The sequence below is a fragment of the Chrysemys picta genome, chromosome 1, assembly GCF_011386835.1.
Source record: "Chrysemys picta bellii isolate R12L10 chromosome 1, ASM1138683v2, whole genome shotgun sequence".
Lineage (NCBI taxonomy): Eukaryota > Metazoa > Chordata > Testudines > Emydidae > Chrysemys > Chrysemys picta.
Window position 1 is genome coordinate 132,950,725 of NC_088791.1, and position 22,784 is coordinate 132,973,508.

Sequence of the window (22,784 nt, forward strand, 5' to 3'; positions counted from 1 at the left end):
CGCAGCTGCAGTGGTACAACTGTGCTGCTGTAAGGTCTCCAGTGTAGACATAACCTTAGATAGGCTTGACTTACCCCTGGAACCTTCCCACTTCTGGGGACTGGGTTATAGGTTGCTTCTCTGCAGACCCTCCCTCTCCCCCTCTGCGCATCAGCACTGCTCTTTTAACAGTTTCCAAGGCCCATATCCTCAAAGGTATTTAAATGTCTAATTTCCAATGGGAATTGACACCTGTATTGTCATTTAAGTATCAGTGATTGGGTCCATCTACAGCCATTGACTTTGGTTCCTGCAATCAAAATACACCTAAGACTGACTTAACCCTTAGTTTTCCTTTAGGAAGCAACCAAAGGACTACCAAACCCACAGAAGTACACGTCACATTCATAAAATCAATTCAGATACCTCCCATGTTCTTGACAAAGGGTGTGCAGGATCATATTGAAAATCACAAATGATGGATTGTGGACAAATACAGTATTTGGAATCTGTAAGAGTAAAACAATGTTTTTTGTTTTATTTTTTAAATTAAACAATCCCAAACACAATTTATAAATTAATAAATATCTGCTCTGTCATATCTCGGATGTTATAGTATTTCCCAATACTGAGAACAGTAACTAGCTGTGGTACTTCATATATCACTGTAGTCATACACTTTCTGTTTTGGATCAATAAAAAGCTTTTCCTGTCTATTAATAATTGGCCCTAACATTTAGATATTAGGTCCAATCATGAACATCAAAACCATCCCACTCCCCCTTAAGTTACCTCACATAGATATTTGTTTTAACTAATTCTATACCTCACTTAAATGTACTTTTCTTTCATTTCAGGTAATTAGTTTTTGTTTTCCATTCCTAATTTCCTTACGTATTTGCTCGTGCTTTGATGTCATTATCACTGAAGCATATTTTCAGTTATCATATTCCCTTCTGATGTATTTTTTCTAGGCTATTGATATTATATATGTGTTACCTTAATGTGTCTTTATTGGTCGTATCCTACAACCCTTTTGTGATTGCAGTTACCCTTCCTAAAAGCTCGATCCTACTGTCATTGAGCTCAAGTGGAGTTTTGCCATTAACTTCAATAGGAACAGAATAAGCTACTAAATTATCAGTGCTCAGTGTGCTGAGAAGTCCAAGGCCCTGCATTTGATATTGTTTAGAGCACTATAAATTAGGAACAATCTAAACAAAATAAATGGAATTACATCAGGATAAAAACAGGTTTCAGAGTAGCAGCAGAAGTGGGCTGTAGTCCACGAAAGCTTATGCTCTAATTAATTTGTTAGTCTCTAAGGTGCCACAAGTACTCCTGTTCTTTTGATCAGGATAAAACTCATCTAATGTAAATGAGATCAGAATCAAGCCAAAAGCATGCCTGTGCTCAGGCTTTATAGAGAGCATTTGTTGCCTTTCTTTTGTTAGATGTGATATCCTTATGCTACCTCTTAGCGTTACATTTGCTTTTTTGTACCACTACCCTTAGAGCTTGCATTTAATTCATGTAATGTGCAATATCTTTCCCAGAACCCTCTTTTGCACTACTCTTTTCTATCCAACAGTCTCTTATTTTGTTTTTTGGCTTGTGAGATATTTCTCAGCACACTGTTTTTAAAAATCTTAATTAAATCTCATCATATTCTCTCTCTCCCTACTCCTCCCCTGATTTCTCAAAGTTCCCTGGAAACTCTCAGTATTCTACTATATTTATAATCACTCCTAACAGTGCTTTGGAATGATCAGTAAATTTCATCAGAGCTGGGTATACATCCTGTTGTGTTTGATTCATGAGGAAATTGGGCTGAATACTAATAAGTATTTATCACTACCTACAATTAACTGTTCCCTTCCATACTGTATACTTTTGCATACCCACTGTAAAGGCAGATTAGTGTGTCAGATATTTATTCCACGTGAATGGCCAATGATAGGTGTTCCCCAAAGTCCTGCTTTTATGTTAAAAATTGTTAATCTGAAAATACACTCTCTGATGTATTAGCCTATTCACATAGGGCTTAATCCTACAGCCCTTACTCATTCAAGATACTGGGACTGCTGAGGTAAGTAAAGACTATTAGTGTGGGTAAGCATTGCAGAAGTGGGCACTTATTCACACCTGATGCTAGGACCATGAATGAAATCCTGGCCTGACAAAACTCCCATTGACTTCAATAGGGCCAGGATTTCATCACACATCTCTTATAATTTCTGAATATCAGTTGCAGGGATTTTTGAAACACATTCGTAAATGATACTGAAGATGACACCCTTAAAATATATTTCTTTCTTTTCTTTTTCAGGAAGTATTTTGGAGAAAAAATAGGACTGTATTTTGCGTGGTTGGGTTTATATACAGAATTCCTTATTCCATCGTCAGTAGTTGGGATTATAGTGTTTCTTTATGGATGTATAACCATGGAAAGTGACATTCCTAGGTAAGCTTGTCTGTGAACAGTATTTTGTTACTCAATACTTAAAACATTATGTTATTGGACTTAATCCTCAGTAACTGCAATTACTTTTAATATGTTTGAGGAACATTTGTATAGTATAAACAAACAAATCTGTATAATACAGTTGCATTTATTTCACTAGGATCCTACACCCATGAAATAATCTTACTCAAACCAAATAAATTCCTTTGTGTGTTTACAAGAATGCAATAAACTTACTGAGCATATTTATTTCAATAGCCAAATAAACACATGGTCATATTCCACTGTAATTCATTCTAATGTAACACTTACACAATACGTGTGCATTTGCATATGTGTAATATTTGAATGCAATGCAATTGAATGTGTTTATTTGGGTCTCCAAAGGTGCAGTCATTGAAATAAGGACACTCAGTAAGTTTATTGCATTCTTCTAAAACATGTGAGTACATTTATTGATCTGAATAAGATTATTTCAGTGTTCTTACTTGTATGTAGGATCACAATGAAATAACTGCAGCTGTGTTAGTACAGATTTCCAGATATAACAAGTGTATATCTAGAATTCTGCAACTTGGTATATTGCAAACAATGATGTCTTTGGAATAAGTGGTGCTGTTCAAATACAATATAAAATCTGTTTACATAAATGGTTTGAAAAATTAAAATTAGAGCTGGTCAAAATGTTTAAAACAAAAAGATTTTCTATTAAAAATGTATTTAACCTCCCACAAAAAAATTGCAAAAATGTTTTGATATTGTTAAAAAATTTGGTTTTCCGTTAAATATTGTTTTTTTCCTTGCAGATATTAAAAAAAATTGAAGACATTCTCAAAAACCTTATCTAACTATCATTTTTTTCATACACTGAAGGTTTTTAATAAGTGAAAAAAATAACATTTCCAATAAAAAAGAATAGTGGAAAAAATTGGGAAATTTCAAATAAATAAAAATGGATCTATTTCAAACCTTCTGAAGCAAAAACCCCAACTTCTTAATTAGAAAATGTTTTGTAAAGCTAGTTTTTCATTTTTTGACTAGCCCTATTTAAACATAGCAGAGTTGGTGAATATAAAAATTAGTATAATGACAGTTTGATCAGATTGAGTGTGTTTATAAACATAAGCAAAGTCCTGCTTTCCTTATTTCCAAGATTAGGTTGTAGTGCAAAGCTCATTGAAGTGAATGGAAGGGAAGCATTGCCATTGTCTTCAAAGGTCTTCATTTCACTTTCTTAATCCTCTGTAGTTTTGATCAAAAATTAGCCCAGTGCCTTTTTTACATTTGAAGTCTGCAGTATTCCCTAATTCCTGGTTCTCCAAACTATTTGTTTGTTTGTTTTGTTTTCTGTTGATGTGTCTATGAATAAAGAAATATTTTAGTCAATACTGATGCAAATACTCACTTCTTAGTGAAAAAAATGTAAAAATAGGAATCTTTTGGTAATTTGCTATTTATCAGTTGCTAATAAATAAAGAAGCATCAAAATGGTTAGGCAGTTAGCTAAAGAAATTGACACTTTTTAAGCATGACCATTGTAAGTCACAATGCTGGATTCTAATATTACCTCTGTGTCTGCAGAATTCTCGAGGTATTCCCTACACATACTGAATTAACCTTATCCTTGGTTTCTACACATAAAATGAAAACCAAAAATTTTTGGAAGGAACAAAACTCTTCATGCTTCAGGGCATAAGGCAACCTCTAAATAATGAAAAAAGAAGAACAGGAGTACTTGTGGCACCTTAGAGACTAACAAATTTATTAGAGCATAAGCTTTCGTGGACTACAGCCCACTTCCACGAAAGCTTATGCTCTAATAAATTTGTTAGTCTCTAAGGTGCCAAAAGTACTCCTGTTCTTCTTTTTGCGGATACAGACTAACACGGCTGCTACTCTGAAACCTCTAAATAATGAGCGTTAGGATGAAACTGTCTCTACAGGCAGGTTGTTCCATAACTACCACTGCTGAGTTTTTGCAGCTTTCTCGGACCCATTAAATGGCCACTATCAGAGATACGATACTGGATTTGATGGACCTTGGGTCTGATCCCAGTATGGTAATTTCTATATTAGCTAAGGTAAATTGGCAAGTTTTTAAACATGATTACTGTGCAGAAAAACAGATCGAGACAATTATCAATGATTGGTAAATGATGATTGATAACATTTCTGATTTAGATTTTTTAACCTGATTTGAATGAACTTTTAATTGAGATCAGCTGTGCCCGTCTCAAGCAAATCTCATGCTAACATTAAAACTGCAGAGAGACTTAAGGCAAAGATAGTTCTGCCCCACTCTCTGGTGCCTTTTCAAATACAAAACAAGAGAGTGTTATTTTAACTATGTCATGGCTGGAAATAGCTGTACATAATTAAAATGAAATCATTTCCAGACGGATGGTCTTGACTGTTAAAGGAATAAATCATTTTCCATCACTAACTTCTATGATGATAGAAAATCACACTAGATACTTGTCAAAAAGCAAACAATCAGAAACCAGAATAATGTAAAGTTACCATATACCTAATATCAATGAAACAGTTTTATAAGTTCTTCTGTTAGGCCATGATCCTGCAATTTGATCGATGCAAGATCTATGCCTTATGCTCTGAAACATGAAGAGTTTTGTTCCAACCAAAATTTTTGGTTTTCATTTTATGTGTAGAAACCAAGGATAAGGTTAACTCAGTATATGTAGGGAATACCTCGAGAATTCTGTAGACACACAGGTAATATTAGAATCCAGCATTGTGACTTACAATGGTCATGCTTTAAAAGTGTCAATTTTTTTAGCTATCTAACCATTTAAATGCTTCTTTATTTATTAGCAACTGATAAATAGCAAATTACCAAAGGATTCCTACTTTTACAATTTTTTTCACTGAGAAGTGAGCATTTGCATTAGTATTGACTAAAACGTTTCTTTATTCGTAGCCACATCAACAGAAACAAACAAACAAACAATAGTTTGGGGAACCAGGAATTAGGGAATACTGCAGACTCCAAATGTAGAAACGGCACCGGGCTAAATTTTGATAAAACTATCCAAACAAATAACAGTTTGGGGAACCAGGAATTAGGGAATACTGTAGAGCATGTGACCACTGACCTGAATGGGACTCCATGTGAGCATCAAAATCTTGCATACAGATCTGGCTGCTTATTCAGTAAAATCAGTAGGTTTTGGCTTAACCTAAAGGAAAACAGTGGTGGTTAGTTAAAGACCTTAGATAATTGAATAAATATATAGTATATAACCATGCATATTTTTTTAAAAAAAACTTTTTAAATAGAAATTTTAAAAACTTTAGAAAATGTTCACGTTAGTTTGTAAAGATGCCGATCAATGTTTGGTAACTCCGGTTCTGGTGTCTCTTGGTGAGAATGGACGTTTGCTTGTACTACATCAGATGATGTAATCTGAGGTACAGGGCATACAGTTTAGCATTTAAATGCCTGAACCAGGACGGAGAGCTTTACAATTGTCGTAAAGTACATTTCATCATATTTTGGAAATTTAAATTAGCATTCTTTCTGAAAAAATAAACAATTGAGTCAAATTGTGACAGGAGAGCATCGCATGCACATTTGGGTCTGGAGAGATGAGACGAATTGGCCAACATTTTCAAAACTGACTGACTAGTCTGTTTGGGTGCTGTAATTTTTGGATTCCCAATTTGAAACACCTTCAAGGGGCCTGATTTTTTGCAACTGCTGAGCATCCACCTTCTGGAGGTACCCAAATTAACTAGTAACTTTAGAAAATCTTGGCTAAAATGTTGTCGCAGAAGATGCTACAGAGAAGCATTAAAAGCTTACGTTGGGAAAATACCCAGTGTTTATCCAAGTGTTCCGCAAGTGAAAGTGCAGCCCAGGAGAAAGCAGGATGTTTCGTCCAGAAGTGAGGGAATGTTTGTTCCTTGGCCAGATCCTCAGCTGGTGTAAGTCTCTTGACTTCAATGGTGGTATGCCAATTTACATCAGCAGAGAATCTGGCCCAACATATCCTGCAAAATGTTTTGCACACAGCTGCCAGGCGATCAGTTCCATCTGTGAAATGGATTAACTAAAATGCCTGGGTACATTTAATAGCTTCATAGGGTGTTATGCAGATTTCTGGAGCCACATTTCCTCTTATTTGCACATAGCCAAATATTCCGCATAATTCTGGCCAAGATTCATGCACAGATTAACGTGGCATTTAGCACATGTTCTTGTTTGAGATGTTAATCCATGTTAGAGATTTGTGTTTTATCAAGGGGAAGCCAGAATTTGGCCCATGGAGTTTACCTTACTGCAAATTTAATCCTTTTTTTTCTCATGCATTCAAAAGCTGATCTGTATTTCCTGTGTCTCAAATTGGATCATCAGACTCAGGATGTCAGTGTTCACTTTGATTTCTTTTAATTATATTTGATAAACATTTCTAGTGAGTCATTCTTCTCCAATAAAATCTAGCGATCAGATTGGTTTATTATTTTGCATTGGTTTTCCTTCAGCACAGTACCTGCATGTGCTTAAGCCTCCAAGGTGTAACAGCATGAATGGCTGAATGCACTACAGTACAAAACACAGATGCTTCATCTTTTTATTAGAAATACATTGTGACATCTTTGCATTTGTTATTTATAGTAAAGAGATGTGTGACCAGGAGAAAGCGTTCACCATGTGCCCTCTTTGTGACAAGTCTTGTGACTACTGGAACCTCAGCACTGCATGTGCTACAGCACGCGCTAGCCACTTGTTTGACAACCCTGCAACAGTCTTCTTCTCCGTTTTCATGGCTCTCTGGGGTGAGTATGGTTTTGAATGTTAGCAATGTTATTAGATCTTTGGAATCATAACAGAAAGGAAAACTGTGATGGTACAGTAGTCGAGCATTAATATTTTATTATGCTTAGGGCATTAAGGGATTAAATGTACTGCATATGCCTTATGGAGCTAGCAAGACCCCAAAGGCTAATATGTGCTGGCTTTTGCTGAGGACTGGATTCCCTCCTCTTCCTGGCCACCCACTAGGATTGCGGTGAGAGGAATCCAAGCTTCTGTGCTCTGAATTCCCAGTGGTGTGTTAAGCTGTAGGAGCCTGAACAGAGTCCAGTCACTACCCCAATCTTGGAGGCCCTAGGCATACTCTCAGCATGCAGATGTCCTATCTGGCAACCCTTTCGGAATGTCGGAACTTGCTGTCCAGCCACCTAACCCCTCTGGATACAGTGCTGACCCTTCAGACTCCCCAGTATTTAAACACACCCCTTTCATAGAATTCCACCCCAAAGGTGTGAAGCTTCTGATTTACAGTTGAACTCTCTCAGTGGTCCTTTGCTCCTTGCCTTCCTGCCCCTGCAGCAGCCTCCCTCATCTTAGTCTGGTGCAAAATGGCTCTTTCCTCCAGTTCTACCCCCGCCCCCACCCGTGAGTCCCTTTATAGACTCTTGCTGGGGCCACCTGCTTCTTTTGTTCTGCCTTTTGGTAATTTTCCATTACTCTCAACCCCCTTTCCCTTCAGACAAGGGGAGGAAGTGTCTTCTCCCAGATAGAACAAACCTACTCTCCTAAGGTGTCTTACTTTGAAAAGATGATCGTTGAGTGCTGCTCATTTACTGGTGTCTGTCCCTGCAGAGACACACAACCCTGCTAACACAACCCTGATAATTCAGGTTGGATCCACATCCATATAGGCTTTCCATGACACAGTGTGCATGATACAGTTTCATAAAATTATCTAAAATTCAGAAGTGGTAGAGACAGAACACCCATTTCGTCACACTGACCAAGGACTGGAGCTGGCTGTGTTACCAGGGATTCCCTCTGACTGTGGCAGCCTCTATGATCACTGGGGTGGGGGCTGGGTGTATATAAAAATGGGTAGAGGGAGCCATGGGCTGTGTGTCTTTTGTATATAATATATGTATATAAATACATATAGCCCAGGAGTCCCTCTGCCCATGCCCCCAGCCTGCCTAATACTGCTCCCAGTCTGCTCTGTCTTCACATCTTTCCTCTGTGGGGTTTGCATGGAGAGCAGGTTCTACAAGGCTTGGGAGACAGTACTGGGCAGGTTGTCAAATGTCTCCTTCCACATGGAATGGGATTCATTTAAGCGCAGAGCGCATTCCATGTGGGACAGTCTTCTCCATGACTCTTCAAAACTTTATGGGACTCATCCATGATTTCCCCCCAAATATCATGTGACAACCACTGTGTACACACTAGATTTGTCCATAACAACAAAAATTCTCTGCCTATCCAAGGATCTCAAAGCGCATCATAGACACTAATTAATATTTTACACCTCTTCCTTACTTGTGTTGCTGTTGGCTTCTCCCAGGTCCTGGCAACTGCATGCATTGTATTTTGCTTACCTTGCTGCAAAGTCACTCACTAGTGATCTTATTTATTGTGAAAGATACAGGTGTGGTGGTCTTTTAAAACAGTCTCTGGAGGGCACCGCTGTAAACTGAACTGTGAAACGCATCAGGAAAGCCTCAGACTGCGTGTAGAACTTTGGCCAAGCAGCCATATTAACCCGATAGATAGAATAATCATGGAGCAGGTCCTCAAGGAATCCATTTTGAAGCACTTGGAGGAGAGGAAGTTGATCAGGAACAGTCAATATGGATTCACTAAGAGCAAGTCATGCCTGACCAACCTGATTGCCTTCTATGATGAGATAAAACTGGCTCTGTGGATATGGGGAAAGTGGTGGATGTGATATATCTTGACTTAAGCAAAGCTTTTGATACCGTCTCCCACAGTATTCTTGCCAGCAAGTTAAAGAAGTATGGATTGGAAGAGTGGACTATAAGGTGGATAGAAAGCTGGCTATATCATTGGGCTCAATGGGTAGTGATCAATGGCTCGATGTCTAGTTGGCAACTGGTATCAAGCGAAGTGTCCCAGGGGGTTGGTCCTGGGGCCGGTTTTGTTCAACATCTTCATTAATGATCTGGATGGATTTCACCCGTAGCAAGTTTGTAGATGACACTAAGCTAGGGGAGGGAGATAAATATGCTGGAGGGCAGGGATAGGGTCCAGAGTGACCTAGACAAATTGGAGGATTGGGCCAAAAGAAATCTGATGAGGTTCAACAAGGACAAGTGCAGAGTCCTATACTTAGGAACAGAAGAATCCCATACACTGCTACAGGCTGGAGACTGACTGGCTAAGCGGCAGTTCTCCAGAAAAGGATCTGGAGATTACAGTGGAAAAGAAGCTGGATATGAGTCAACAGTGTGCCCTTGTTGCCAAGAAGGCTAACAGCATATTGTACTGCATTATTAGGAGTGTTGCCAGCAGATTGAGGGAACTGATTATTCCTCCCTATTTGGCACTGGTGAGGCCACATCTGGAGTATTGCGTCAAGTTTTGGGCCCCCCACTACAGAAAGGATGTGGATAAATTGGAGAGAGTCCAGCGGAGGGCAACACAAATGATTAGGGGGCTGAGGGACTTGACTTATGAGGAGAGGCTGAGGGAACTGGTCTTATTTAGTCTGCAGAAGAGAAGAGTGAGGGGGAATTTGTAGCAGCCTTCAACTACCTGAAGGGGGGTTCCAGAGAGGATAGAACTAGGCTGTTCTCAGTGGTGGCAGATGACAGAACAAGGAGCAATGGTCTCAAGTTGCAGTGCGGGAGGTCTAGGTTGGATATTAGGAAAAACTATTTCACTAGGAGGGTGGTGAAGCACAGGAATGGGTTATCTAGTGAGGTGGTGGAATCTCCATCCTTAGAGATTTTTAAGGCTGGGCTTGACAAAACTGGGGCTGGGATGATTTAATTGGGGTTGGTCCTTCTTTGAACAGGGGGTTGGACTAGATGACCTCCTGAGGTCTCTTCCAACCCTGATATTCTATGATTCTATCATTCTAAGTGTGTTCCTAAGGGAATCTTGCTTGAAAAGGGAAATCCTTACATCTATGCAAATGATCATTTCCAGTGCAGTTGTATTCACAGCAGTTTTCCCTCAGCATCAACAAGACGGTTTGTGAAGTATACTGTTGACATATGCCGTGTCTGCATTTTCAGAAATGAGATGAAATGACTGAAGTTTGCAGTGAAATAGAAAAGAACAAACAGTTCTTTATGTACTGGTTTTAAAAGACACTTAAGGATACTAAAATATTTTCTGAGCCATATCCTGTTGTTAAAAAAAAACGTTTCCCACAGACTGGAAAATTCTTTGTGCTGGGACTATGATAACTGAGCTTGTCAGTGCAAGAAAATACTCCCATCATGTATCAGCATCTGCAAAGCAAAACCAAGTACCCTATGTTAACTCTGCCCTGCTTGCATATTGAGCATTACATTACACCATGTTATTGCTGCCCTGCCAGTAGCAGAGCACATTCCTTCTATCTAGCATTCGATTTGCTGACTGACAGTTCTACTGTTCTTTGCATACCTGAAACCAGCTTCTCTTACGGTGTCTTGAATAAACTTTGCTTGAATCACTTTTTGCAAGATGTAGCAATGGGGAAACTGTCATGCATTATTACTCACTACTAAGATGCTTCAAAAGGGAACAATACGGTATTTATGCTCTGTTGAGCTGGCTTCATTTCATGGTGAGGGCTGTGCAGAAGAATCCTCCTTTTATCCTTTCAGCCTTCTCCCTTCTTGGGAAAGGTGGAGAGATTTGTTGCGGTTAATATCATGAAAGGAAATACGTTTCTGTTACTTGATGGGATACCTCATTAAATATCTTCATGAATCCAATGACTCCATTTACCATTTCCCCCATTCATTGAGAATTTGCACCAAAAGAGAGAATCACGCCTGGCTAATTGTGCTTATAGCTGTTGATGTTCTGAGATGTCAAGTTTCTGCTCGCAGTTAAACAATTTCAGAGGAAGAAGGAGAGTTGAACATAATTGAACAAGTTTTTAGCTGGTTTAAAATAGAGTGGCTTCAGCAATTTATATTATGCTAATTTATACCATTGGTGTATCTAGCCCAACCAATTAAAGTAGGTAAATGCTACCATTTTCATCCCCTTGAGCTAAACAGGGAACGAAGGCACAAGTCCACCTACAAAATCATTGCTTTTTTTTTTTCTATCGTTATTCCAGAAAGTCCTTTAAACCCCCAGAACAGGTTAAACATGTTTTTTAATTGCACTGTGATCTCCATAAGGGATGAGTAAAAATAACAATTATTTGAATATCTGGGCTTAACTTGTGCACGGTCAGTCACGTTTAAAATGTTCTCTGTTGTCTGCCAGTTCTTCCAGAGCAGCCCGCAGTGACTTTTAGATTCCCATAATGTGAGAGGACTTATGCAGAGAATATGATATGCACTGTCCCCTACAGTCAGATTTTTCAAAAAAGCAGAACATCCACAATCAGGGCCAGATTTTCAAAACAGCTCAGTACTTTGGATACCACACTCTTTTGAAAATCTAGCCACTCATTTCAGTGCCTAAATGGGAGCTGAGATATTTTGAAAAATCTGGCCTTAACTGTGGATGTTGCACATTTGAAAAGTTTGCTTTGAGTTCTTGAAAAGCTGGCTCCAGAGCAAGCTTTTTACTCTGGTTTTATGACGGTTTCATCTGTCAGATATGTACTTTCTATATTTGTTTGACTAGAGTGTAACTCCCTGTATCAGAATTTGTTAATAGACAGAATAATTCTGGCATCAGGCTGAATTATCTCTTCAGCAGTGGAGTTCATTGAAGGGAAACAGCTGTGAAGAAAAGATTTCTTCCTTCCTCCCCATATTTCACAGGATCTGTCAGAGAGAACATTTTGAGTTAGAAACTCCTATGTTTGGCTTGGCAGCAATGAGATCTTGAGCCATCTCTGAAGTTCTATTGTCTACATAGACACTGAAGTCACCCATCACTAAAAGCCTGGGTGAGCCCAGCGTAAGGTCAGATTAAAATTCAGTCAGCTCATCTATATCCAGTCAGCTCATCCATGTAGTCTGAAGTTATGTGGTTCATCATGGGCACCAGAATGCTTCCCAATTTTACCTTGCTCTGGCACTCACACCAAAGGTGACCACTGTCAAAGGAATCTGGATCTAACTCCCCATTGCTTTGCACCTTGTACAATTATCTACACCTGTGCAAGGTGAATGCATAGTGACAGAGGTGACATGTAAAGGTTCTGTGGGGGCACCTGACCGCCCCAAGTGTTGCCTCTGCCTGCACCCCCTGAAACTTGATATGTGTGTAGACAACATACACTATCAACTACCTCCTCCTCCTCTTGCTCTCTGCCCTGTGGCTGCCCAGCCCCTCAGAACTTTCAGGCATCCCTCCCTGCCTGAACTCTCCTCAATCAATTTAGCAAGTGTTCAATACAAAACCAACAAAAGGCCCAACACAGCTGGGATGCACAGTCCCCCATGTGCCATCAGGGTGAGATGGTGTTTGGGCTGGATTGTCTCAGATAACAAGACACCGGAGAATCATCAATCACTTTTTCTTGGATGGGGGAATATGACACCCCCAAATCACCTCCTTGATAGGCACATTGGAGGTCACAGCAGGAGCCACACCTCATTTCCCGCTTTCCCCCTCCCCCAACCTGCTCCCCGCACTCACCTCCCGGTGCTCCTGGCCTGGATGGGGCTCCACTTGAGCTGCCTCATGCTGAACCCCATGTCGCAGTTCCTCTTCCCGATCTCGATGATGCCCCACTGGCTCACCTCAGTGGGAGCTCTGCAAAGCAGGCAGCGAGAAGCGCTGGGACTCCAGCAGCAGGGAAGGAGAAGCAGCCCCGTGTAGCGGGGGTGGGAGCTCCGCCTGCAGCCAGCCGCCCTGCTGCTTCCTCCCTTCCCACGCTGCACAGCCACACAGTGAGAGCCGCCGCCGGGCGGGGCCACTGCCTCCTCACTGATGGACATCCCGGTGATAGGTGGCCCAAGAAATCTGGGAGGGCATCTGACCCTACGTGACACTCCCCACATGTTGTCTCTGCATAGTGGGAGTAAAGTACTATTCTGATTTAATAATTTTTGCACACCCACTTTGCACAGATGGACATGACTACACAACATACAGTCCAGTAGAGAATGAGGCCCTCAGGTTTTGGATTGGGGTACCTACTGCTTCTGAACTGAGATATAAGTAGGTCAAAAGCAACAAGAAACCAGGCTGTCAAGAGGAAGCAACAATTATGGGAAGAAGGCATAAGAGTCTAAACATGAGAAGAATGGAAGCAGAGCAGCATATACCACCTAGTGTCAAGGAAAAGGGAAAGAAAGGCAGGAGAGGGAATTTGTGTTCTACCACTTATGGGAAAATCACTGTGGGTATGGCGACACTGCAATGATACACCCGCGGCTGGCCTGTGTCAACTGACTTGGGCTTGCAGGGCTTGGGCTGTGGAGCTGTAAAATTGTGGTGGAGATGTTTGGGCTAGGGCTGGAGCTTGAGCTCGGGGAGCCCACAAAGAGGGAGGGACCCAGAGTCTGAGCTCCAGCCTGAGCCTGAATGATTATACTGTAGTCCAAGTCAGCTGCCATGGGTCAGACACGGGTGTTTCATTGCAGTGTAGACATACCCTCTGAGTCTAACACCTCACATGGCTGGGTTAAATGGATCAGAAATGCTCAACTATACCACTGTTAGGCATGCCAGAATAAAAGGCATCCTCGATATCCATATAGTGTGTCCCATGACGATTGCTGAAGTTTTCAGTTTACCTGTAGGTGCTTAGGTTTTTTTCAGTAAACGTATTTCTAACTTTGTCCTCTATTTCTGATTGACTGGGAATAGTTACAAATCTTTTATCTGGCATATGGATGAAGTTGTGGTTGAGTATTCAGATTTGGATTTTGTCTCCCTATATTTTGAGTCCATAAACTGTAGAATGGCACAAGGTACATTGAGAGAGATGATCTTGTAGGAAAAGCAGATCTGGATTCAGTTCCTGGTTCTGACATAGAATTCCTTAGTGCCTTTGTGTAAGCTCCTTAAACTCTGTTCCCAGTCAGTAAAATCAGGCTAATACTTTCTTTCTCCCACCTATAGTCTGTCATCTCTGTTTAGATTGGGCTAATTTCAGTTGTTGGGCTTCGTGTGCGGGTGCTGGGTGGTGTTGGTGGCCTGTGATATACAGATCAGACTAGATGATCTAGTGAGCTCTTCTTGCCTTAAACACTATGAAATTGTAAGCTCTTTTGGGTAGGAATTATCTCTTGCTCTATGTTTGTACAGCACCTAGCACATTGGGTCCCTCATAGAAGTTGGGCCTGTAGATAATACTGAAATGCAAAGAGTACATAATAATAATAATAATAATACATTGAGTTTATAGTTTAAAATCTAACTGTGTTTTGTTGTTGTTTTGTTGTTGAAGCTACCATGTTTCTTGAACAATGGAAGCGTTTACAGATGAGACTAGGTTACTTCTGGGATCTCACTGGCTTAGAGGAGGAAGAAGTAAGTTTCCTTTCTACATATTTACCATTGCAATCCTGAAAATGTACAGTAGTAATTAGATAGGTGGTTTCTTAATATGTACATAATGCATGGAGGCACAATTCAAGTTATCTCTTTTTTCTCCAAAAAAATGATTGTAAATGATCTTATTTTGAGTATCAAGACATCTTTAAAGAAATCATTACATGTTAATTACTGTGCTCAGTGTTCAGGTTTATTTTTAATGATTAAGGCAGAAGAAGACTATATCATAAGATTAACAGCAGTTCATTCTTAATTTAAAATTTCCATATTCATTTATACGGTGTCAAATGGTAGAATGATGACAGATCTCTCCTTTAAGTATATTTAATTCAGTTGCTGCTTTATTGTGGCTCACACACATGCTGAGTGTAGAGGATTGTAACATATCCGAGTAGCATACCTAATCTCTGCATATTGCTCTGGACTGCCTGATTGAAACCAGGGATGGAAAATCCTGAGCTGAAAGTGCTGAGCTATTGGACTGGTGACACTTGCTGCTGAGGCAGTAGGGCTTGTATCCACCACAGCCCTGAATTTGTTTTCTCCTACAAATACTTTATGTGAAGAATAGAGCTGGTTGGAAATCCATCCCGCCCATAGAAAATGTTTATGCGAATGAACAAATATTCATTTTTGTCAAAATTTTGAATGGACCATTTTGACTTTTTGTTTTTATACATTGGAGGTGAAAACTGTTTTTTTTTTTTGCCAAAAACTGCCCAAACTACCTGACTGGACAGTATCTTCCATAATGCATTGCTGTCTCCCCTCTGGTTGAACTAGCATGGTGCATGATATCATAACTGTACCTCATAGGAAAGGGTGGTCCAACTGCAGAGCCCAGCCCATAAAGGAAAATGGGGGCAGGTGGTATCCAAACTACAACTCCCATGAGGCACTGTAGCAGATGTAGGGGGACACAGATTAATGTTGAACAGACATTTTTGGGTGTTGGTTGTCTGATGAAAAATTGAAATTCTTCAAAGACCGTAGATGCTGTCCACAAAAATGTTTATTTGGTCACAAAGCCAAGTTTGACACTCATTTTTTGACCAGCTCTAATGTAGTGTTGTCTTCTGCAGCTGCAGTGCTCATTTTGATGAAATGTTTTCTTTGATTCTTTCCTTGGTTTAAAGAATCTTTTTGGCAATCCCTGCTTCCTTTTTGTTGGGGTATGCTGTGGGCTTCACTTAGGGTTTAGCAGGCCTAGAAGGCAGCCACAACTCCACACTCCCTAAAGTCCTGGGATGGCCTTGCCAGATAATCTGAGGGCCTGGCTGCTGAGTTATAGTTTGTCACTCCTCAGCAATCCCTGGGTTCTTCTGGTCAGACAAAGAGAAGGGTAGGGGGAGCCAGGCCCTCCCTCTTCACCAGGTCACAAACCAGGGACCAAGGGGGAAGGAGTGAGGAGTGTCTCAGTCGCCTGTAGCTGATCCCCCAGACCAACCTCCCCTGGGCCACTTCCTACCTCCCCTGTTGTCTCCTCCCTTTGGGGCATGATCAAGGAACTCTGCTTCCCTCCCAGCACAGAGAGCTGCTCAAACAGTCTCAATGATTCAAATAATCATTCAAGCCTTCCCACCTTCCTTCTCAATGTCCATTTATTCCCCCTTGTCAGGGAGAAAGGGAAAGAAAAAGGGGTCAGGCCCCCTACCCAGCAGATCCCTCTGTCTCAAAAACTACTAACTGGCTTCCTTCCTGCAGACAACCTCTTCATTCGCTCCCTGCTTGATTGGCAGAGTCCCCTTTTAAGCAGGCCCTCCATTTGGAGCATGTTCTGCAACTGCTGAGGGGTGGGGCCTTCTTGGGCTAATACTGCTCCATCATTCCCTTAGACTTAGTGAGGAGTTGGTAAGCCCCATCACAGGGTCTGATACAAAATAATTTTTTTTTTGTAGTTACCTAGTTTAATTCCAAGGACAAAACAACAACAAAACACAGAGAAGAGTTTCTTCAATGACTTCAGCTTCTGTCAATATGCTGCTGTTTTCCATAAATACAAATTGTCCCTTGCTGCAGTACAATATCTCTAGTGGAGGAAAAAAGCGGTGGAGTCTGCTTTTGTTACTATTCATATATTAGTATCCATAACAATGTATGTTGAGACTTCAACATGCCACATCAGCCTTTGTCCTTGCAGTTTTTTAGTTTATTTCTTTGCGTGTATGTGTGTATTCCTCTTCCAGAATTCAACCCATCAGGCTTCAAGCAGTACCCTGAGTTGATCGGAAAGTCACAGACGATCACAATTACTATTTGCGATGAACCACAGTGTTTCTGAATGCAAATTCTGCTTGCAGATGTTGCCTCAAGTCATCATGGCTTATGGAGAGCTCATCATGCTTTAGTTAGCATCTCTCAAAACAGCCTGTAATTTGGATTGACTTGCCCTGGTAGGCCTTGAGGATGAAGTCCTGGAAAGTGGCAGAACTTTGAGTGAAGTTTCTTGCTGATACTTGGGACTGTTCACTGGAATTTTCTGTTTCTGTGCAGGCCTTACTGAATAAGGCCCATGGCAGGGTTCCAACACAATCAAAATGCCTTTTCAAGCTCCCTATGCACCAGAGTCAGAGGGCCACCTTGAAGTTTCAAAATCCTCTGAATCCTTGTATAAATTCCCTCCAGCTCTCAGTTCCAGCATGGTGGTCAAAGTGACACTCTTTCCTACAAGCACAGGTCAAGGCCTGCACTTGGAGAGGAGGACACACCATTGTGTAACCATCTCACTACGGTGTATACCTGAGAATGCTCTCAACAGCTGTTGAACCATCCTGAGGCTTCCACTCATTCAACTCTCCTGTTTCCATTCTTCTTAGGTCAAAGCAGTGCTTAATTTGTGCCAGGGCTTGCCAGGCTTGAGCCCTGGCACCTCTGGGCTTGGCAGTTCATAGCTCCAGCACCTCTGTGCTTGCTGCATCAGTTATGAATGTAAAAAAAAAAAAAATCCTTTGAGCCCTGGCACCTAATTGCTTGAACTCTGGCACCTTTTTCATTACAAATTAAGCACTGGGTCAAAGCCCAGGACATAGGCACAGTATGATCATCTGTATGGTCTAGTGAATGCCTTTCACCACATGGATTTTTCATGAACCAAACGCTTTGACTAGTTAAGGAAGCCCCTCAATCCCAAGCCTGGTGGGAGGTCCCAGCAATATGAGCATTGATATGCAGGAACTCTGGCTCCAGCCGTTGGCATTGTTGTCACACTTGTCACTGCTAGTTGCACTGAGATATTCAACATTAATGGTGCTTTGTTCCTCAAAGGAGGCACTTCTGGGCCTTTAATTCTCCAGATGGATTCACAACCCAAACCAGCATGAAAACAAAGGAGGCAGGAGATTTACCTGACAATGCTAATAAGAAGGGATCATAATTTGAGGAGTTCCTTAAGGTCTCTTGCATGTTTCCTGAACCTTTCCCAGACTGAAGATTACAGAACTACTGACTCTTTCCCAGAGGATCTCATTTTCCACTTCTTGGTGAAAAGGATGTTCAGACCATCCTTTCACACTTTGCCAAGAATACCAGGGCAGACTTTACAGCTGCTCTTACAAATCTGCTACCACTACCTATTCACATGATTCTGTCTCAGCGGGTGAGAGAATTGTGTCACGCCTTTGTTCTATTTCAGCTACCTCTAAAATGGCAGAGCACAAATATCTCACATTAAAAGACACAACTGGAGCTTTCTTTCATCCTCCTGTTAGATTAGAGATTGAACCTGCTACAGTATTTCTAATGCCAAAACTTTAAAAACCTCACACTTTACTGTTTTGATTACTGTGGACCAAATTCAGCCCTTGTGTAATTTCATTGAAATCAATGCAATTGCTCCAGAGGGGAATTTAACCCTGTGGCTTAAAACATGAGATCCAACTGGTAAGAAGGTTTAACAGTTTATAGTGCTAGTCAGCCACAGTAAGAATGACAAATCCTACAAAGAAAAAAATTCCAAAGAATGACTGCAAGGTAGCTGATTCTCTTCTTCATAAATCAAATTCTTAGTCTACTTACTTCTGTTAGGATTTTGGAGATTAAAGTGTGCTAGCATGTAGCAGCGAGAGCAACTACTTTATGTTTAAACACTCACAGGCACACATGGCTGTCAGCTGCTAGACTTGGGCACGAGGTGCCTCATAAGCCTAAGGTCCTGCTGAATGGCAGGCGGAAAAGATGGAACCCAGTGTCGGAGAAGTGGAGACCACATTGATCAAAATTACAGAGCAATCAAACACATGTAGTTCCCTGGCATTTGTCATTCAGCTTTCACCCACTCGAGTTAATTAGTTAATATGTGTGAAGAACTTTGAAGATGTTGTGCAAGTTCTAAGTATTTTCAGATAAAAGGATAAGGGAAGACTTTGACTAAAATCCAGCCTATGTGAGCTGCTTGTTTTGGGATTTAAAAATACAGTTATATGATTTTTATTTTTGCTTTTTCTGCAAGAGGTAGTTGTACTCTGCAGGGATTGTCAGTGAACTAAGCCATGAATTGTGGACTGTGGCTGGGTTCAGTGGAAACAAGGGGCTCCATTAAAAGAGTTTCCACGAAGAGGTTGCTTTTGAAGGTTATTCTCTGTTTCTGAATTTGGGTGGTTCTGGGAGCCAGACTTCTTCAGGAGGAGGGGGAAGAAGAGCCAGCAAGAAGCCTCTGTTTGTAATTGCAAGCCTTTGTACCCCAAATTTGTTAGTTTTTTTCCCCCCTGGCTGATCCCAAACCTTGGTCACCTTGACTTGTTGCACATCGTATCTGAGGTTGTGGGATACCAAACCCTGTGGGATGGAGCTGAAAGTATGAAAGACAAAGAAAATGCTGATGGAAAAGATGCTAAAGTAGCTCATAAAGCAGCAACCACTGTGGACTCTGCAACAATTCATACAGCAAGTAATGAAGCAGTCAGAGGAAGGGTAAGCAACTCTGGTCCAAACCTTCTCCCACTCAGCAAAATCCCCATGCCTCACTGCTGGACACTCTCTGATGTCAGCTACCCTAACTAAGCGGCCCTGGTGGCTTTGCTTATGTCTTTAGAGAAAGTTGTTTAAGCTGCCCAGCATCAGATTTGCTGGACCGCCATCTGAGGCAGGAGCAGACTAGAGTAGAAGCAGGAGCCAAGGGCAGGCTGTCGGGAATGCTCCCATCTAGCTAGTGATGTTGAACTGAGTGGAGAGGCTGCTTCCCTTAGGAGCCGATATGCCTGACTTGGGTCACCTGAGTGGGTCATGCCCTGTGAATTAGCTACACCCTAGCTGAATGGTGTGGAGCCTATCACAAGACCAGCAGGTAATTGCCTCTTATGACTCATCACACCCTCTGGCTCAGGGATGACTCATCAGGCTTAAGCAGGCCCAGGTTTAGAGGTAACTCAGGTTTAGGCAGCCTCAGTCTCAGAAGTATCACACCCAGTAATCTCAACTTCAGTGTGCTGTCCACATGGCTCAATATCTGACCAGTTACGCTTGAACTGGAACTATCCTGTGTTAATATTTATGACCAGCTAAGACACCATCCTTGTCCACTTGGTCATCAAAATTGTTGAACTCATGTTGGACAGGAAATCATCCAAACCCTGCAGGACTGATCAGTGACTGTATAATTTATATTGGCATTCAAACAAGGCAGAAAGGTGTTCTGGCCTAATGGCAGCTGAAATGATAATTCTGTAAAACACATTGTAGAAACCAGAGTTTCTGAGTGTATAGGCAGATTTAGCACCCCTGCACTAATGGATGTCCTACATTTCACCATGCAATGTATGGATGCCAACTAAACGCACTGGTAGAGGATTATGGGATACTTGGGGAGTCTGTTGCCTCTATGGGAACCCAGAATGATGGACAGTTACAGAAGACTGTGTAGGGACTTTAGATACAAAAGGCTTGTGTTTCAAGACAAACAATTTGCTCATGAGGTCTGTCCTAACAAACCCAAGTTGAACTCAAAATACATTTTTTTTGCAGCCTCTTGACGTTCATGGATATCCAGAAAGAGCGCAAATTTTTAAAAAGTCACCAAAAGTGTTTAGAAGGAACAGTAATTGATTAGCAAATGCACATTGAGCTTGAAACAATGCTGATATTCAGTATGTTGAAAATGAAGCAAATTTTTTGCATAGTCTCTAGAGACTATGCTCAGCTGCCCTGAATTAGTGGGGAGGTGGCTGATGCTTAGTGGATAGCCCAATACTGTCATTTTATATTACCGGATAATATTTTGTGTCAGCTCATCAAAGAACTATACACTGGAGGATGGGAGGAGATCATTTGACTTCTCCTAGACTCTCAGATAGTCTAGAAGGAATTACTTTGTCTGGAACACTCAATGTGCTCTTCAGGCTACACTGCTAGTATGATAAAGGGAGACAGAAAGTACAGCTTTGTGTATTGGGCCAGATATACCTCCACAGACTCCTTCCTGCTTGTCCTGTGCAGTATGTCTGATATCTACCAGAAAGACGTACGAGTGTCTGGGAGAGGATTACTTTTCTACTTGTTAGAGCACAAACTGAAAGCCAGAACAGCACACCTCTGCTCCTGGCTCTGCTACAGACTTGAGCAAGCCACTTAACTTCCCTGAATCTCAGTTTCTTTCACTGTAAAGTGGAGATAATGTCATAAACCTCACAGGCTTAACTCATTACTTGCAAAGCACTATGAAATCACGAAGTAGAAGGAGTTATGTAGAACTGTAAGTGGAAAATTTTTTGCAGTCTCTAATGCAACAAATCCTTTCACTTGTCATAAAGACAAAATGCTACACATGTCTCAATCTAGGTTATAGACATCTTCTCTTACAGCTCTCTTGTCTGCTGTTGGCATTTTTCCATGAACATGCAGAAGATGGCACCGTTTCTGGTGAGCCTTTAGACATCAGTTTTATAAAGGAGCTTGTTGCATGTCAACTCTCCCATTAAAACAGACCTTGATGACCTATTATACAAATGTGGTCCTTAATTATGCAGATGATGCCCTCAAAGAATTAGAGAGGATAAGGGACTAGGGAAAACCAAGGCTTAGATCAGGTCAAGCCTGAGATAGCAGCAGAGGAGGATGCAGGATCAGGGAGTAAACTGAGATGGAAAGGCAACAGGGAAAGGTTGGGGATCATGGTGTTTTAAGAAGGAGCCAGGGAAAACAAGTCAGTTCCAATGGATCTGGGATATATGTTATGAAACTGGAGGCAGGCAGGAAAACAACCATCAAAGCCTTGACAGTTGAGAGATACAGTATGAGGGTTACACTGAAGTGTATAATTTTGTTCTGCCTCACTGGGCCTTTGATTTTCTGTGAAATTATGTTTCTTTAGACACACTGCGCCAGATTAATCTATGGTGCAATGTCTCTGACTTCACTAGAGTGACACCAGAGATAAATGTAGTCCTTTTTTTTTTATTTTTATTTTTTTTTAAAGTATCTTGGCAATAAAAGTCTGAGAAAGAAGTCTCTGCAAGGCCTGGATGTTGAGCTGCAGCTGGCAACTGTACAAATTTACAGAAGATTTGTACTGTTTGTACACCCAAAGTTCACAAACATAATAGGTAGTATTGGGCACTGGATGAAAATTATTGATAATTGGCTTGAAAAAAATACAACCTTAAAAAAGGAAGTAAAAACCTTGAAAATAATAAATAAATACACTAAAGGCCGTATTTAAAGGTATTTGGGTGTCTAGCTCCCACTGAAATTTAAGTGTTTAAATACTTTCCAAAATCTGGCACTAAACTCATATGTAACTCTGAAAGTTGTCCTTAATATCCAAGTTACTACAGGTCTGTCAAACACTTTTCAACTGTGTTGTGCAATAATCAATAAAGAAAGTAAGAGGACAGTGCTAAAGCAGGACAATCCAAAGCTAGAGAAACATTTTTCTTAAACCCCACAATCTGGTACCATAGAAATTCACTTAACATGGTAGAAAAACAA

At 40.9% G+C, this 22,784-nt stretch overlaps 1 protein-coding gene across 1 annotated transcript in view; it reads left to right on the plus strand.

Moving 5' to 3' along the window:
- The window catches only part of ANO2 (anoctamin 2), a 308,666-nt gene that overhangs the window by 138,767 nt on the left and 147,115 nt on the right, over positions 1-22,784 (plus strand). Inside the window, exons 11-13 of the mRNA XM_024103099.3 lie at positions 2,309-2,443; positions 7,080-7,240; positions 14,758-14,840. Of these exons, the coding sequence (XP_023958867.2) occupies positions 2,309-2,443; positions 7,080-7,240; positions 14,758-14,840 (379 nt within the window). The remainder of the gene's footprint in view (positions 1-2,308; positions 2,444-7,079; positions 7,241-14,757; positions 14,841-22,784) is intronic.